At 38.6% G+C, this 17,210-nt stretch overlaps 1 protein-coding gene and 1 non-coding gene across 14 annotated transcripts in view; one reads left to right on the plus strand and one right to left on the minus strand.

Annotated features, from left to right (window-relative positions):
* ARHGEF9 (Cdc42 guanine nucleotide exchange factor 9) overlaps window positions 1-17,210 on the plus strand; it is a 547,099-nt gene that overhangs the window by 448,761 nt on the left and 81,128 nt on the right. For all 13 annotated transcript variants that reach the window (XM_055564524.1, XM_055564523.1, XM_055564525.1 and 10 more), the window contains one exon: window positions 8,980-9,159. In XM_055564524.1, coding sequence (XP_055420499.1) covers window positions 8,980-9,159 — 180 coding nt within the window. The remainder of the gene's footprint in view (window positions 1-8,979; window positions 9,160-17,210) is intronic.
* TRNAH-AUG (transfer RNA histidin (anticodon AUG)) lies at window positions 1,251-1,322 on the minus strand. Its single transcript has one exon. It is a non-coding gene; the product is annotated as a tRNA-His (tRNA).

Genomic DNA, 17,210 nt, shown 5'->3' on the forward strand with positions numbered 1-17,210 from the left:
TGGTTATTTAACTTATATGCAGAGTACATCATGCGAACTGTTAGGCTGGGTGAAGCACAAGCTGGAATCCAGATTGCAGGGGGATATATCAATAAACTCAGATATGCAGATGACACCACCCTTATGGCAGAAAGTGAAGAGGATCTAAAGAGCCTCTTGATGAAAGTGAAAGAGGAGAGTGAAAAAGTTGGCTTCATTTTACCAAACTCTTAAGTTCATTGAGGAAATTAAGTAAATCTAATATTGTAAGTATTTGGGGAAATGTGGTTTTTCTTTCCTTCTTTCCCTTTTCTTCTGTTTACCTATCCATCCATGTCTCTCTTTTATCTTTTTTTCTTCCTCCTGTCTTCTTATAAATGGTTAATTTTTTTAATTACCCTCTAGAATGTGTTAGTTAACATTGGGCATCAAACCACTGATATATCATTCATTCAGCAAAAATTTAGTGGAGCTCTGCTCTTTGCCAGGCCTTGGACATATCTTCTACCCTCAAATTGTTCTGCCCTTGACCAACAGCATATGAATCACCTTGAGTTTTTAAGAAATTCAGAATCTTTAACTCTATTCCAGACCTGAGTTCAAATCTGCATTTTAACTAGGTTAACATTTGACTTACAATACATATTAAAGTGTGTGGAGCACTGCTATAAAATGATAATTATCTTAAACTATTTACAATAGCCTGGATGTGGAAGCCACCTAAATGTCCATCATCAAGAGGAATGGATTAATAATTTTGTGGTACATATATACAATGGAATATTAATAAGCCATAAAAAATAACAAAATAATGCTATTTGTACCAACATGAATGGATCTAGGGATTGTCATACTGAGTGATGTAAGTTAAAGAGAAAGACAAATATATGATATTGCTTATATGTGGAATTCTAAAAAAGGCCATAAATGAACTTATCTATAGAACAGACAGTTACAGACATAGTAAAGAAACTTATGGTTATTGAGGGGTAAGGAGGGGAGGGATAAATTAGAAGACTGGGATTGACCTCTGCACACTACTATATATAAAATAGATAACTAATAAGGACCTACTGTATAGCATAGGGAACTCTACCCAATATTCTGTAATGGCCTATATAGGTGAAAGTGAAAGTGAAGTGAAGTGAAGTCGCTCAGTCGTGTCCGACTCTTTGCGATCCCATGGACTGTAGCCTACTAGGCTCCTCTGTCTGTGGGATTTTCGAGGCTAGAATGCTGGAGTGGGTTGCCATTTCCTTCTCCAGGGCATCTTCCCTACCCAGGGATCGAACCCAGGTCTCCTGCATCATAGGCAGACACTTTACCATCTGAGCCACCAGGGAAATGTTCGGCCTACATAGGAAAAGAATCCAAAAAAAGAGTCAGTATATGTTTACGTATAATAGTCACCTTGCTGTACACCTGAAAATAGCACAACATTGTAAATCAAATATACCCCAATACAAATTTTTTAAAATGATAGCTGTCTTATAAGCTCTAATACAAGTTAGTACATTCTGTTCTTTACTAAGCAGCCAAGGGATAATATCATATCTAAGTCAGTTTATATCACTTCTCTGCTCAAAACTTTCCAGTGGCACACCTTTCCCTCCTGAATAGAAGACAAAGACAAAGTTCTCATTATTACTTGCAAACCTGTGTGATCAACATTTCCTTACTTCTGTCACTTCATCTCTTGCTCCTTTCCCATGTGCTCTCACTATTTTAGCCACAATGGCCTACTGTTGTTCCTTAAAAAGGCATGATATGCTCCCCACTCATAGCCTTTCCACTGGCTTTCCCTTCTGCCTAAAGTAGTCCTACCTCAGTTCAGTTCAGTTCAGCCTCTCAGTCATGTCCGACTCTTCGCAACCCCATAGACTGCAATGCTCCAGTCTTCCCTGTCCATCACAACTCCTGGAGCTTGCTCTGACTCGTCCATTGAGTTGGTGATGCCATTCAACTGTCTCATCCTCTGTCGTCCCATTCTCCTCCTGCCTTCAATGTTTCCCAGTATCAGGGTCTTTTCCAATGAGTCAGTCCCATTCTCCTCCTGCCTTCAATGTTTCCCAGTATCAGGGTCTTTTCCAATGAGTCAGTTCTCATCAGGTGGCCATAGTATTGGAACTTCAGCTTCAGCATCAGTCCTTCCAATGAATATTCAGGACTGATTTCCTTTAGGATTGACTGGTTGGATCTGTTTGCAGTCCAAGGGACTCTCAAGAGTCTTCTCCAACACCACAGTTCAGAAGCATCAATTCTTTGGCACTCAGCTTTCTTTATGGTCCAACTCCCACATCCATACATGACTACTGGAAAAACCATAGCTTTGACTAGATGGAACTTTGTCGGCAAAGTAATGTCTGCTTTTTAATATGCTCTTTAGGTTTGTCACAGCTTTTCTTCCAAGGAGCAAGCATCTTTTAATTTCATGGCTGCACACACCATCTGCAGTGATTTTGGAGCCCAAGAAAATAAAGTTGTTTCTCCATCTATTTCTCATTCTCCCCTACTATAAAGTAAATTCCATGAGGGACAGTTTTCTTCATTTATTTACTGATGCATACTCAGCACCTGGCACAGTGGTTGGCAGATGGTAGATGCTCAATAAGTATTTTTGAAAGTCAGATTTAATTACAAGTGCACATGTGTATGTACTGCTTTGGCAAAGTACATTCACATCTTGACATTTCATTTTCATACAGGAAATAGGTTATTATTGTCATAACTATTTTTGAGGTCAGTAGACTGAATCTCTAAGAGACAAAATTACTTTCCTAGAGTTTTCAAATACTGGCCCAGTATAAATCTGTTAAGTCTTAGATGGACTTTATTCTCAACTCTCAAATATCTTGGCCTCTTTTCCCAAATTTCTTAGGCATGGGTTCAGGACAGCAATGCAAGAATTTATCTTTCCAAAAGATGGAGTGTCATTCCCTGCTTTGAGAAATTTCCCAGTCCAACTAACCTAACAAAGTTTTTTTTTGGTGATTTGTTAGTTCCATATCTCTTAATTATTCTTGGTGCTGAAGCTAATGGTTTAAATGGGAAATATCTCTTTGCCCCACCCTGCAACCACAGATGTCAAAGGAACATTTAGCTAGAACAAAAGAAGGGTAGAGAAACCTGTGTGCAGCTGGGTCAGAAAAACAATATTTTAGCTCAGGGTTGTGTCACCTCTAAACCAAAAGCTATGAGGAACAATATGATTTATAAGAAAGAATACCAAAACCAGAATTGGGATTCCTAAGTTTACGTCCCACCTTAGTCACTAACTGACTGAGGAACCTCAGGTGAATCTTTTCCATCCTGGAACTTGTTCCCTAATTCTAAAATTAGCAGATTGGAAGAGTTGCTCTTTAAGTGCTGTCTGGATAGTACTTTCTCTGATTCTGTGAAATCTAGGTATGCTTTCACTAAAGAACACTGTGATAGTAATCCATATTACTTCTGCCTTTTCTGCCATTTTATCACTGATACCAATGGAGGCATGTCTTACTCATGCACAAATGTGTTAGCATGGTATCTACTCTTTCTGTAGGTTAAGGGAGATCTATAAATATTATATTCAGTATAGAAAAAAGTCACTATCAGAAAATAATAATTTTTTTGTATTTATTTATTCATTTATTAATTACTCCTGGAAGCAGAAAGTGCCTCACCATTTAAGTTACACTACAACCTAGATAGCATATTGAAAAGCAGAGACATTACTTTGCCAACAAAGGTCCGTCTATTCAAGGCTATGTTTTTTCCAGTAGTCATGTATGGATGTGAGAGTTGGACTGTGAAGAAAGCTGAGCGCTGAAGAATTGATGCTTTTGAACTGTGGTGTTGGAGAAGACTTTTGAGATTCCCTTGGACTGCAAGGAGATCCAACCAGTCCATTCTAAAGGAGATTAGTCCTGAGTGTTCTTTGGAAGGAAGGATGCTAAAGCTGAAACTCCAGTACTTTGGCCACCTCATGCGAAGAGTTGACTCGTTGGAAAAGACTCTGATGCTGGGAGGGATTGGGGGCAGGAGGAGAAGGGGACGACAGAGGATGAGGTGGCTGGATGGCATCACTGACTCGATGGACGTGAGTCTGAGTGAACTCCGGGAGTTAGTGATGGACAGGGAAGGCTGGCATGCTGCGATTCATGGGGTCGCAAAGAGTTGGACACGAATGAGAGACTGAACTGAACTGAACTGAACGCTCATTTTACAAATGTGGAAGTAGGAAATAGAGTTATTTTTATCAAAGTTATTCAGTGAGGCCAGTAAAAGAAAGTATATTTTTTAATGAGTTCTCTGAAAAGATGACATTCTTCTTTCTAAATTCAAACAGTGATATAAAAGAGAATTGGCTTAGTTCTAGGCCATCTTGACCAATGGTTTATGGTATTTACTCTTGTTTCAGAAATCATATTGTGATCAGGGAAACTGAGACACAGGTCAAACAAAGTTAAATACTCTCTGAGTAAGACAATCTCAGTCATCTGATACCTGTGAAATAAATTCTGTCCTCAAATGCCTCTAGAAAAGCTGGACTAGTTGTCCTTGGTCATTTGTATTAGTGTCTCATACACCATCAAGGAATTCTTCCTAGACCTGATAGAGTTTCTCATACTATAGCTTCAAGACATTTACATTCGATATGTTTAAGCCTGGAGTTTTCAAACTTCCTGACATTTTCTTTCTGTTATTTGCCTATCCTGATTTATTCCCAATTGTCTTTATATCTTGGTGTATATGTAGAAAATAACACATTGTAATAAACGATAATATTTGTATAGCATACTAAACTAAAAAGATAAGGCAGCTCATTGGCCTTTAGTGACCAGCCCAGGGTTTTCTGGCTGCTCTAGGCCCTACCTATCCATACCACCTGGACACTCAAGGCCTTTTACCTATCCTTTGCCCATTTTCCTGTAGTTTCTCTCTCTCTCTCTCTCTCTTTTTTTTTTTTTTGCTGATTTATAGAAGTTCCTGGTATATTCCAGATATTAATCCCTTGGCAGTTTTCCAAATTGCAAATCTTCTTCCTGTCATCCTCTTATTTTTTAATGGTTTCATTTAATCTGAAAAAAAGACTTCATGGACAAAAAAGTGAAAGAAGAAAAGCTCTAGAGATACAGGCTGTGAACAGGGCAACCATGGTTATCATTCCCTAATAATACTGAAATTATTTTCAAGACACATATCAAGTCTCTTGTCAGGCTTCCAGGCAAAACAATATATGATATCTGTAGCAAGTCAGAGTTGAATGAGGCCCTGTAAATATTTTCTGATATATACATTTTATAGATAGAGTCACCGAGGTCCAGGTTTGCACAGCCCTTTCCCTAAAGGTTTTTTAAAACCATAGTTGATTCAGAGGTTCTTTGATTAATCTTATTTCCCACAAGTCTTTGGAATCTTCTCTGGAGGTCATGATTTTGATTTGTATCTCATATAAGGCACTGATTCTAGCTCACTGTATTAGATTTAGACTTTTAGATTGACCCTGAGGGTTTAGAAACAGTAAAATTAATAGTCAACCTTCTTTGCCTATTACCATGGCAATAGCAGGGCTAATTCATGCTGATTGTGATTGATTTGATAACTCCCATAGTACTGCCTTCACATTCATGCTCACTTTACTCCTAGGAGAGGTGAGGCTCTCAGAAACTACTTTTGTTCAGTTAATTCACACCTACTGCCATATCACCTTATTTTCTCTTACCATTCAGATGGAGCTAGAAGGTGTTCAAAGCATGCTTGACAGTAAGATCCATAGACCCCTTCTGCTCCCTTTGCCCTGTGACAAGCCTTCAGAGGTCCTCTGCAACTCCTCTTCTCCAGGACAAACAACCCTGGCATTCCACCATTATTCATGGTGTTGCTTTTCAGGCCCCCCTCTGCCCTGTCTATTTCCTTCTGGCTCTGTATCATTTTCTTCATGTTTCTCTGAAAACAGGTCTCAGAATTGAATGATGCTCCCCTGCAGTAGTGTGATTGCCTTTCTATTACTTCTCTCATTCCACCTTGTCTGTTTTCCCTTTATCCCTAAATTAAAATGGCATTAGGTTTCTTTTTTTTGAAAGTCATATTCCACTACCAACTCATCTTAAACTTATACGTCCTTAAAAATGAATGGATGAGAAGAAACAAAAATTGACTGACCCCTAATCAAAATGCTGTTCATTGTTTTTGTGGAAAATTTGATAAAAGTCACAAAGTCAGCTAAAGAAGGTAGTGAAAAATAAAATCAAGACTCCAGAGAACTAGTCAACTCTCCTGGCCTTTCTCCCCTCAGAAGCCTAGGCAGTTGGGTGAAATAGGGGCTAAGGATAACATTTAAGGGTTCTCTGGCTACTCCCATATCCTTATGTCCCTTTTTTAATTTCCTTCATAAGGACATGTGTGTGCCAAGTCGCTTCAGTCATGTCCGACTCTTTGTGACCCTATGGACCATAGCCCATCAAGCTCCTCTGTCCATGGAATTCTCCAGGCAAGAATACTGGAGTGGGTTGCCATGCCCTCCTCCAGGGGATCTTCCTAACTCAGGGATCAAACCCACGTTTCTTATGTCCCCTGCACTGATAGACAGGTTCTTTACCTCTAGAGTCACCTGGGAAGCCCAATAAGAGCAGTTTCTATCTATTATTTCGGCAAGTCATGTGTCTTAAGCACTAGGGCTGGAGAATTTAAGAAGACATTGGATTCGCCTCCTTTCCTTGATAATATTGTGTTCAAGGCAATCTTCTCGAGGCTGTATTTTCTTTGTATTCTCTGGCAAAGACTTTTTTTCTTATTTTTAATCATAAAGACACAGTGACACCATTTTGTATTCTACTTCTTAACATTATACCATAAACACATCTCCATGTTACAAGATAGCCTTTCTGACTTTAATGGCTGTGTGATATTCCATTAAGCTAAATGCACCATAATATATTTATTTATAATCTAGCATTAGCTTTAAAGAAAAACAGTTGACAGTACACTCTAGGGCCCTACCATGCTATGGGTAGTTACATTTCTCCTAATATATAACCTTATATTCCCTTGTTACAGCACATTCCCTTTCTATATAATGTAATATAAAAAAAATGGTATCCTTGACAAAGATAATGAATAGCATATTGGGGGAGTTAGGAAGCCATTCTGACATCTCTGTCTCTTTCTTTTTCAGACCCCACTTTTTCCTTTTTTCCCCATTTCTGTTGTATTCCATACTCATGTTAAGATGCAGCATCCTTGCTGCACTTTTAAGGATTTGATGGTAATTTGTTAGTTCCCTGAGATGTTGCAAATGGGAGCAGTAAACAAAACTATTAAGTATTTCATGAGCTGGCTTATCAGGGGATGAATGAGCTGTCCAGGCTGACTTCTTCTGTTTCCTGTCACTCACTAGTACTTACTACTAACTCAGAAGTGACATGCTAATGTAACATTGTTACCATTTTTTTCCAGTTATACTCATAAGCCTACTTTAGGGTGAAAAAGTGGGAGCAGAGGTGAGTCGGTCTTTGCCCCTTGCCTAATGTCAAGATGGAAAAGTTCCTGCCAGATGATATGCTCACTGATTTTCTTGCTCTACTGTAGCTAAGACACTTCCAAAGGTGTTAAGAGTGAAAAAGAGAGAGTGGGGAGAGAAGGGAGGAAAATAGAGATAAGGAAACTAGGAGTTACATATTAGGCAGAGAGGAACCTTCAGGAATTTATTACCTCTCTTCCTATTAGTGAAAGAAAGTTTTTGAGGGAAGCAGAATTTGGGAATCCACTTTAGTAAAGAGAGTGAAGCTAAAAGGATATTCTGGGAGTAGAGAGTGTCTTCCTCTCGGTCAGGAATTGTATATAAATGAATGTAGGACATCTTGAGCATAGTAGTCAGGGAGGACATAAGCCATTAATTAAATAAATGTCAACACAGGCACAAACTATTAATTTGCAAATTGTTAAAAGACACTCATTAGTGGCTGAATTGGAGGGTAAGATAAAAGAGAAGTGAGATTTTGGTAGGAGTTGGTAAAGGGCATTGAAACCAGGGATGAGAATCTTCCTGGAGTAGCCTAGATGCCTTCATTGCAAACTGTGTTAGAGGAGACAAAATGGAGTTAGATAGGGCCAGAAGTGATAAGTCATTCACCATAATGCTCCTCATTAGGGGTTCAACAGATGTTATAAAAATCACATTTAGCTTTTAGATAAAAGCAAGTGGGCGTAATTCATTCTCACCAGGATTTTTACATGCTAATGATTTCTAATGAAGACCATTACTATTAGTTAAAAATGTACACTGGGAGGTTCAGAATGGAAAATTGTGTTTGTTTGTTTCCTTTGCCCTGACTTACAATGTGTTCTGAGTCTGATTGTGTTATTTCAGTTCTCTTATCAGACTAAGAATTTCTTTCATTGATTCATTTTTCATCAGTGGCTAGCTGTATTAACTCATCCATTTATTCACAAATGTGTCCTAAACACTTACCCTGTTGAAAACATCATGCCTGGGCACCTGTGGGCTTGCTCACTAAGCTCATCCAAACAACCTCTCCTGACCAGCTACCTCAGATGACTACAACATTCACTTTAAGAATGGTTTGGTTTTGTCTGTTCCTTTTTGGGAAGTTTTCCTACCAGAGCCTTTGGACTGGTCCTACAAGAAATAGACCATTAGAGTTGTGAATCAATTCAGCTAACCCAATAGCTACTAAAGTGAGTGAAATTATTTGTGCTTAACCAGATTCTAAGAAAGAGTCCTTTCACTTTTGGGGATCCTTGTCATAGAGAATTGTGGACAAAGCTCTATGCTCTGGAATCTTTGCACTCTGGAGACCTTTCCTTAAGATCCAGCTTTCCTAATTATTCACTTATCGAGTGACTTCTTTGTTTAAACCCAATTTTCTTATATGAAAAATAGAAATAATTATACCCTGTTTACATCATGGAACTGAAATAAGGCTCCCAAATGCTTAAGTGGTAAAACCGTCAAGGAATGAAGGGCATCCTCATCCTGGACTTTTACTTTGTCTGCAGGGCTACCTGAAGCAATGCCGGAAAAGAAGGGACATGTTCAGTGATGAGCAACTGAAGGTGATCTTTGGGAACATTGAAGACATCTACAGGTTTCAGATGGGCTTTGTAAGAGACCTGGAGAAACAGTACAACAATGATGACCCCCATCTCAGCGAGATAGGACCCTGCTTCCTGGAGCACGTAAGCATCTTCCCCTTTGGGGAAGGTTTTGAGAGACATTTGGAATCCATGCAAGGAGTCTCTGAGCTATCTGGTTCTGCTCAGCTGCTTTGTCCCACAGTAGTGGATGGATTCCTCTCTGACCTTGATGTTCACCCCCTTGCTACAGTATGAGAACTTGGAAAGATATGATGACTTGACCAAGGACTGTCTTTCTTTACTGTTCCCCTCTCTTTTTCTCCTCTTCCAGATAGTTACCAGTAGGACTTTTCTTCAACTTCTCTTTTCTGTTCCTATTGGGCTCAGTTCCCATGGGACCCAACATTTTGGGAGGGACTCTGAACATATTCACATATTCCAGGAGTCTGAGAAATAGGAAAGACTGTGGTCACCATGAAAGTGGACCCCTGCAAGGCATTTAGGGGAGAACACTATGGTAGGGGAAGTGACTTGTGTAGGAAAAAGGGCCGCATGACTTAAGAGAAAGGAACACTAGAAACAGGGAAGTGAGGATGCAAGTCATAAGTATAATGACTGTCTCAGTAACTGGGTAAGTTCCTTACCTTCTTTGGGCTTCTTCACGTGGATTTAAGAAGGTTTCACTTTATACTTCTATGGTTCTCTAATGTCCTTTAGGATCTTATTCACAGGTAACCTAGTTTTGACAACTTTTCTCTCCCTTTTTATAAAGTATTTATTTTTAAAAAGATGACACATTCATGTGGTATAAAATTCAAATGACACATGGAAGTATGCAGCTGAAAGTAAGTCTTACAAATTTTCCTACTTTGACTGTGGGAATTTATGTTGAGGCAATAGCCTTAAGGCAACCCCTATGTTCAGTGATTTGCTGGAAATCCCAGGACTCAGCATATAGTCATACTCATGGTTATCATTTAATACAACTAAAGGATACAAAGCAAAATCACCAAAAGGAAAAGGTATATAGGACAAAGTCTGAAGGAAACCAGGTATAAATTTTCAGAGTCCTCTCCCAGTGGAGTTACACAGGGTGTAACTAATTCCCTTTACAATGAGTTATGACAGCACATGTGAAATGTTGTCTACCAGGGAAAATTATTAAGGATTCAGTGCCCAAGATGTCTATGGGAGGCTGGTCATGTAGGCACTCCATGCCTAGTGTATACCAAAATTCCAGACTCACAGAAGGAAAGCAGGTCTTCAGCATAAACCACAATGTTCATACAAATAGTTTAGGCAGAGTGAGCCATTCTTGTCAGGGAATGGTGAAAACCCTCTTGAGATCCAAATTCCAAGATGCCAGCCAAGGGCCAACCTTTCAAGTAGGCCTTTTTAGGGATAGCAGTCTCAGGCCTGATAAGTTGTCCTTTTTTTTTTCTTTTTTTTTACAGCTTTAAACTGATTCAGTCATTCCATAAAACACCTGGGTAGTATTTATCAAAGTTAAGCATGTTTACGACTTACTGGTTTCATTTGTGAGAATATATCCCAGAGAAATTCTCAGAGGTCCATGAGAAAGGGAACCTTTACAAGGCTGTTGATAACATGGCAGTGTTATGTGTCATTGAGTGCAGTTAGATGCAGCTTAGGTATTTATCACCAGGGCATGGATGTGAAACATATGGGGAATGCTAACTCTGGGTTAATATGTAGTAAGAAATAACAAGACTAGATGTGTGTACCCAATAGCAATGTGTGTGAATATCATAAATATAATATTGAGTTGGGAAAGTAGAATGTGGAATACTGACTCTCAATGAGACTCTACCCTGTGCCTTGTAGAGTGCTTAACAGAATACCTATTAAGCATTTTCTATCTACTGGAGGTCAGTAGCAATGCTTCCAGTTGTGACAACTGAAAATGTCTCCAGATGTTTTCAAATGAACCACTAATCTATTGAAATCTATTTTACCCTGTAATGTTAACATGGTGATTTAGATTAAATAATTTTCATATCTTAAATGAGCATTGCATTGCTGGAATAAATGCTAGCTAATCATGGTGTATTATCCTTCTTTAATAATGCTGCAGTTCATGGGATTGCAGTCCATAATAATGCTGCAGTCCATTTAATGCTGCAGTCCATTGGGTCGCAAAGAGTTGGACATGACTGAGAGACTGAACTGAACTTAACTGATCCTTCTTTATGTATTAATTCACGTTTTTAAAAGTATTAGACTGTTTTCTCTTTACAGTTCTAAGGTTTCTTTTCTTTTAGGATTTCATTTTTTATCATCTTTGTTTAGGTATAATTTACAAGCAATAAGATTCACCAAATGTTTAATTCGATGGGTTTTAACAAATGCATGTAGTTGTGTCAGTTCAGTTCAGTTCAGTCGCTCAGTCATGTCCGACTCTTTGCAACCCCATGAATCGCAGCACGCCAGGCCTCCCTGTCCATCACCAACTCCCGGAGTTCACTCAAACTCACGTCCATCGAGTCGGTGATGCCATCCAGCCATCTCATCCTCTGTCGTCCCCTTCTCCTCCTGCCCCCAATCCCTCCCAGCATCAGAGTCTTTTCTAATGAGTCAACTCTTCGCATGAGGTGGCCAAAGTACTGGAGTTTCAGCTTTAGCATCATTCCTTCCAAATAAATCCCAGGACTGATCTTCTTTAGAATGGACTTGTTGGATCTCCTTGCAGTCCAAGGGACTCTCAAGAGTCTTCTGCAACAACACAGTTCAAAGCATCAATTCTTCGGCACTCAGCTTTCTTCACAGTCCAACCCTCACATCCATACATGACTACTGGAAAACCATAGCCTTGACTAGACAAACCTTTGTTGGCAAAGTAATATTTCTGCTTTTGAATATGCTATCTAGGTTAGTCACAACTTTCAAGGAGTAAGCGTCTTTTAATTTCATGGCTGCAATCACCATCTACCACCATAATCAAGATTATGGAACATTTCTATCATTTCATCAGGTTCTAATGTTTTTCCTTTGTTATCAAACTTTGCTTCCACTCTGGCTCTTGGCAAACACTGATCTGCTTTCTGTTACTATAATTTTGCTTTTTCTAGAATTTCATATAAATGGAATCATACCATAATGATATTTTATGTTGTATTTCTTTAACTTAATTTCTTTGATATCCATCCGTATTCATGCATGTATTAGTAGTTGTTTTTTTTTTTTATTGTTTAGTGATATTCTCTTGTGTGGATATACCACTCATTCACTAGTTCATTCCAGGACATCTGGGTTGTTTACTAGGTTACTTCCATGTTTGGAATTACTGGGTTGCATTGTAGGTGCTTATTTAATTTTATAAGATACTGCCAAACTGTTTTCCAAAGTTGCTATATATCATTTTGCATTCTCACTCTAATCTATAAGAGTTGTAGTTGTTCTGCATGGTTGTCAGCACTTGATATTATCAGTATTTTTAATTTTAGCCATTCTAATATGTATGTAGTGGCATTTTATTGTAGTTTATTTTTACATTTGCTAATGATATTGAGCATTTTTAAATGTTCTTATTTACCATCTGTATAAAATCTCTGATGAAGCATCCTTGTCTTTTGCCCTTGTATACTAAGTGAGTTGTCTGTTTTCATATTATTTAGTTTCAAGAGTTATTTCTTATTCTGTTTGCAAGTCCTTGGTCATATATGTGATTTTCAAAGGTTTTCTCAGTCTTTGGCTTAGTTTTTCATCTTCTTAGCGTTGTCTTTGAAAAGGCATAAAACTTTAATTTTGTCAATTCAGTTAATCATTTTTTCATGGTTCATGTTTTCTGCTTCTTATTTAAAAAATCTTTGCCTAATACAAAGTCACGAAGTTCTTATCCTGTTTTCTTATAGATATTATGTAGCTTTAATATTTATATTTAGGTCTATGATAATTTTTGAGGTAACTTTTAATATACAATGTGACAAAAGGATCAAGGTAAATTTGTTAATTTGTTTCCATATGGATATTCAGCCATTCCAGCACTTTTGTTGAGAAAGCTTGTTAATTTCCCCATTGAATTATCTGGCATCTTTGTCAGAAATCAGTTGATCATATATGTGTAGTTCTATCTTTAAGAAGACTATTCTGTTCCAGGGATCTATGTGACTATTTATATAGTAATGCCACACTATGTTTTCTTGTTGTTTTAATTGAGATATAATTCTCATATAGCATTATATTAGTTTCAGGTGTACAGAATAATAATTTAATATTTCTATGTTATGAAATGATTGCCACAATAAATCTAGTTAACATCCATCACCATACATAGCTACAGCTTTTTTCTCACAGCATCTTGAATAATCTAGCTTCATAGCAGGTCTTGAAAGCAGGTAAACTCCTTTGTATTCACTTTTTTTCAAAATAATTTTATTTTAGATGATTTTTTGATTTATTTTTTATTGAAGGATAATTGCTACAGAAGTTTGCTGTTTTCTGTCAAAATTCAACATGAATCAGCCATGTGAATGAGTGAAGTGTCTCAGTCATGTCTGACTTTTGCAACCCATGGACTGTAGCCTAACCAGGTTCCTCCGTCCATGGGATTTTCCAGGCAAGAATACTGGAGTGGGTTGCCATTTCCTTCTCCAGGAGATCTTCCCGACCCAGGGATTGAAGCCAGGTCTCCCGCATTGTAGGCAGATGCTTTACCATCTGAGCCACCAGGGAAAATCCATATATTCCTTCCCATTTGAACCTCCCTCCCATCTCCCTCCCCATCACACCCCTCTAGGTATTTCTATATATATATATGTTTATCTTATCACAACAAGAATTGTGTTCTTTTTATTATATCTATATGAGATGAGGGAAGTTAAATAAACATTGTGATTATCATTTCACAATATATGTAAAGCAAGCCATTTTGCTGTACACCTTAAACTTATACAGTGATGTATATCAGTTATTTCTGGATAAAACTAGGGGGAAAAGAATCAGCTTGCTTATTTCTACCAAAAACATGCCAACCAAAAAGAACTCTTCTAGCAATTTGATTAGAACAAACACCCTCTTCCAACAACACAAGAGAAGACGCTACACGTGGACATCACTAGATGGTCAACACCAAAATCAGATTGATTATATTCTTTGCAGCCAAAGATGGAGAAGCTCTATACAGTCAGCAAAAACAAGACCAGGAGCTGACTGTGGCTCAGACCATGAACTCCTTATTGCCAAATTCAGACTGAAATTGAAGAAAGTAGGGAAAACCACTAGACCATTCAGGTATGACCTAAATCAAATCCCTTATGATTATACAGTGGAAGTGAGAAATAGATTTAAGGGCCTAGATCTGATAGATAGAGTGTCTGATGAACTATGGAATGAGGTTCGTGACATTGTACAGGAGACAGGGATCAAGACCATCTCCATGGAAAAGAAATGCAAAAAAGCAAAATGGCTGTCTGGGGAGGCCTTACAAATAGCTGTGAAAAGAAGAGAAGCGAAAAGCAAAGGAGAAAAGGAAAGATAGAAGCATCTGAATGCAGAGTTCCAAAGAATAGCAAGAAGAGATAAGCAAGCCTTCCTCAGCGATCAATGCAAAGAAATAGAGGAAAACAACAGAATGGGAAAGACTAGAGATCTCTTCAAGAAAATCAGAGATACCAAAGGAATATTTCATGCAAAGATGGGCTTGATAAAGGACAGAAATGGTATGGACCTAACAGAAGCAGAAGATATTAAGAAGAGGTGGCAAGAATACACAGAAGAACTGTACAAAAAAGATCTTCATGACCCAGATAATCACGATGGTGTGATCACTGACCTAGAGCCAGACATCCTGAAATGTGAAGTCAAGTGGGCCTTAGGAAGCATCACTACGAAGAAAGCTAGTGGAGGTGATAGAATTCCAGTTGAGCTATTCCAAATCCTGAAAGATGATGCTGTGAAAGTGCTGCACTCAATATGCCAGCAAATTTGGAAAACTCAGCAGTGGCCACAGGACTGGAAAAGGTCAGTTTTCATTCCAATCCCAAAGAAAGGAAATGCCAAAGAACGCTCAAACTACCGCACAATTGCACTCATCTCACACACTAGTAAAGTAATGCTCAAAATTCTCCAGGCCAGGCTTCAGCAATATGTGAACCATGAACTTCCTGATGTTCAAGCTGGTTTTAGAAAAGGCAGAGGAACCAGAGATCAAATTGCCAACATCTGCTGCATCATGGAAAAAGCAAGAGAGTTCCAAAAAAACATCTATTTCTGCTTTATTGACTATGCCAAGGCCTTTGACTGTGTGGATCACAATAAACTGTGGAAAATTCTGAAAGATGGGAATGCCAGACCACCTGATCTGCCTCTTAGAAATCTGTATGCAGGTCAGGAAGCAACAGTTAGAACTGGACATGGAACAACAGACTGGTTCCAAATAGGAAAAGGAGTATGTCAAGGCTGTATCTAGTCACCCTGCTTATTTAACTTCTATGCAGAGTACATCATGAGAAACGCTGGACTGGAAGAAACACAAGCTGGAATCAAGATTGCCAGGAGAAATATCAATAACCTCAGATATGCAGATGACACCACCCTTATGGCAGAAAGTGAAGAGGAACTCAAAAGCCTCTTGATGAAAGTGAAAGAGGAGAGTGAAAAAGTTGGCTTAAAGCTCAACATTCAGAAAACGAAGATCATGGCATCCGGTCCCATCACTTCATGGGAAATAGATGGGGAAACAGTGGAAACAGTTTCAGACTTCATTTTTGGGGGCTCCAAAATCACTGCAGATGGTGACTGCAGCCATGAAATTAAAAGACGCTTACTCCTCGGAAGGAAAGTTATGACCAACCTACATGGCATATTCAAAAGCACAGACATTACTTTGCCAACAAAGGTTCGTCTAGTCAAGGCTATGGTTTTTCCTGTGGTCATGTATGGATGTGAGAGTTGGACTGTGAAGAAGACTGAGCGCCGAAGAATTGATGCTTTTGAACTGTGGTGTTGGAGAAGACTCTTGAGAGTCCCTTGGACTGCAAGGAGATCCAACCAGTCCATTCTAAAGGAGATCAGCCCTGGGATTTCTTTGGAAGGAATGATGCTAAAGCTGAAACTCCAGTACTTTGGCCACCTCATGCGAAGAGTTGACTCATTGGAAAAGACTGATGCTGGGAGGAATTGGGAGCAAGAGGAGAAGGGGACGACAGAGGATGAGATGGCTGGATGGCATCACCGACTCAATGGACGTGAGTCTCAGTGAACTCCGGGAGTCGGTGATGAACAAGGAGGCCTGGCATGCTGCGATTCATGGGGTCGCAAAGAGTCGGACATGACTGGGCGACTGATCTTATTGTTTATAGTTTTCATTTGTATAGTTCTTGATCTTATTTATAAAAATTTATTTCCAAGTAATTAATTTTTTGCTACTTTATAATTTGCATTTTTATTTCAATTTCTTGTAGTTTGTTGTGATGATATAGAAATACAATTGGTTTTTTTATACAGCTGTCCCTCAGTATTGCAGGGATTTGGTTCCAGGACACTTAGCAGATTGAGGTTTGATTTGTGAACCAAGATATAGTCTATCCTGGAGAATGTTCCATGTGCAGTTGAGAAGAAGGTATATTCTTCTTCATTTGGATGGAATGTCCTGAAGATACCAATGAGATCCATCTCATCTAATGTATCATTTAGGAGTTGTGTTTTCTTATTAATTTTCTGTTTTGATGATCTGTCCATTGGTGTGAGTAGGTTGTTAAAGTCTCCTCCTATTATTGTGTTACTGTCAATTTCTCCTTTTATGTCTGTTAGTGTTTGTCTTATGTATTGTGGTGCTCCTATGTTGGGTGCATAGATATTTACAATTGTTATGTCTTCCTCTTGGACTGATCCCTTGGTCGTTGTCTAATAGCCTTCCTTATCTCTTGTAATCTCCTTTATTTTAAGGTCTATTTTGTCTGATATGAGGATTGCTATTCCAGCTTTCTTTTGCTTCCCATTTGCATGGAATATATTTTCCCATCCTCTCACTTTCAGTCTATATGTGTCTTGAGGTCTGAAGTGGATTTCTTGTAGACAGCATATATATGGGTCTTGGTTTTGTATCCATTCAGCCAGTCTGTGTCTTTTGGTTGGAGCATTTAATCCATTTACTTTTAAAGTAATTATAGATATATTTGTCCCTATTGCCATTT

The sequence above is a fragment of the Bubalus kerabau genome, chromosome X, assembly GCF_029407905.1.
Source record: "Bubalus kerabau isolate K-KA32 ecotype Philippines breed swamp buffalo chromosome X, PCC_UOA_SB_1v2, whole genome shotgun sequence".
Classification (NCBI taxonomy): Eukaryota; Metazoa; Chordata; class Mammalia; order Artiodactyla; family Bovidae; genus Bubalus; species Bubalus kerabau.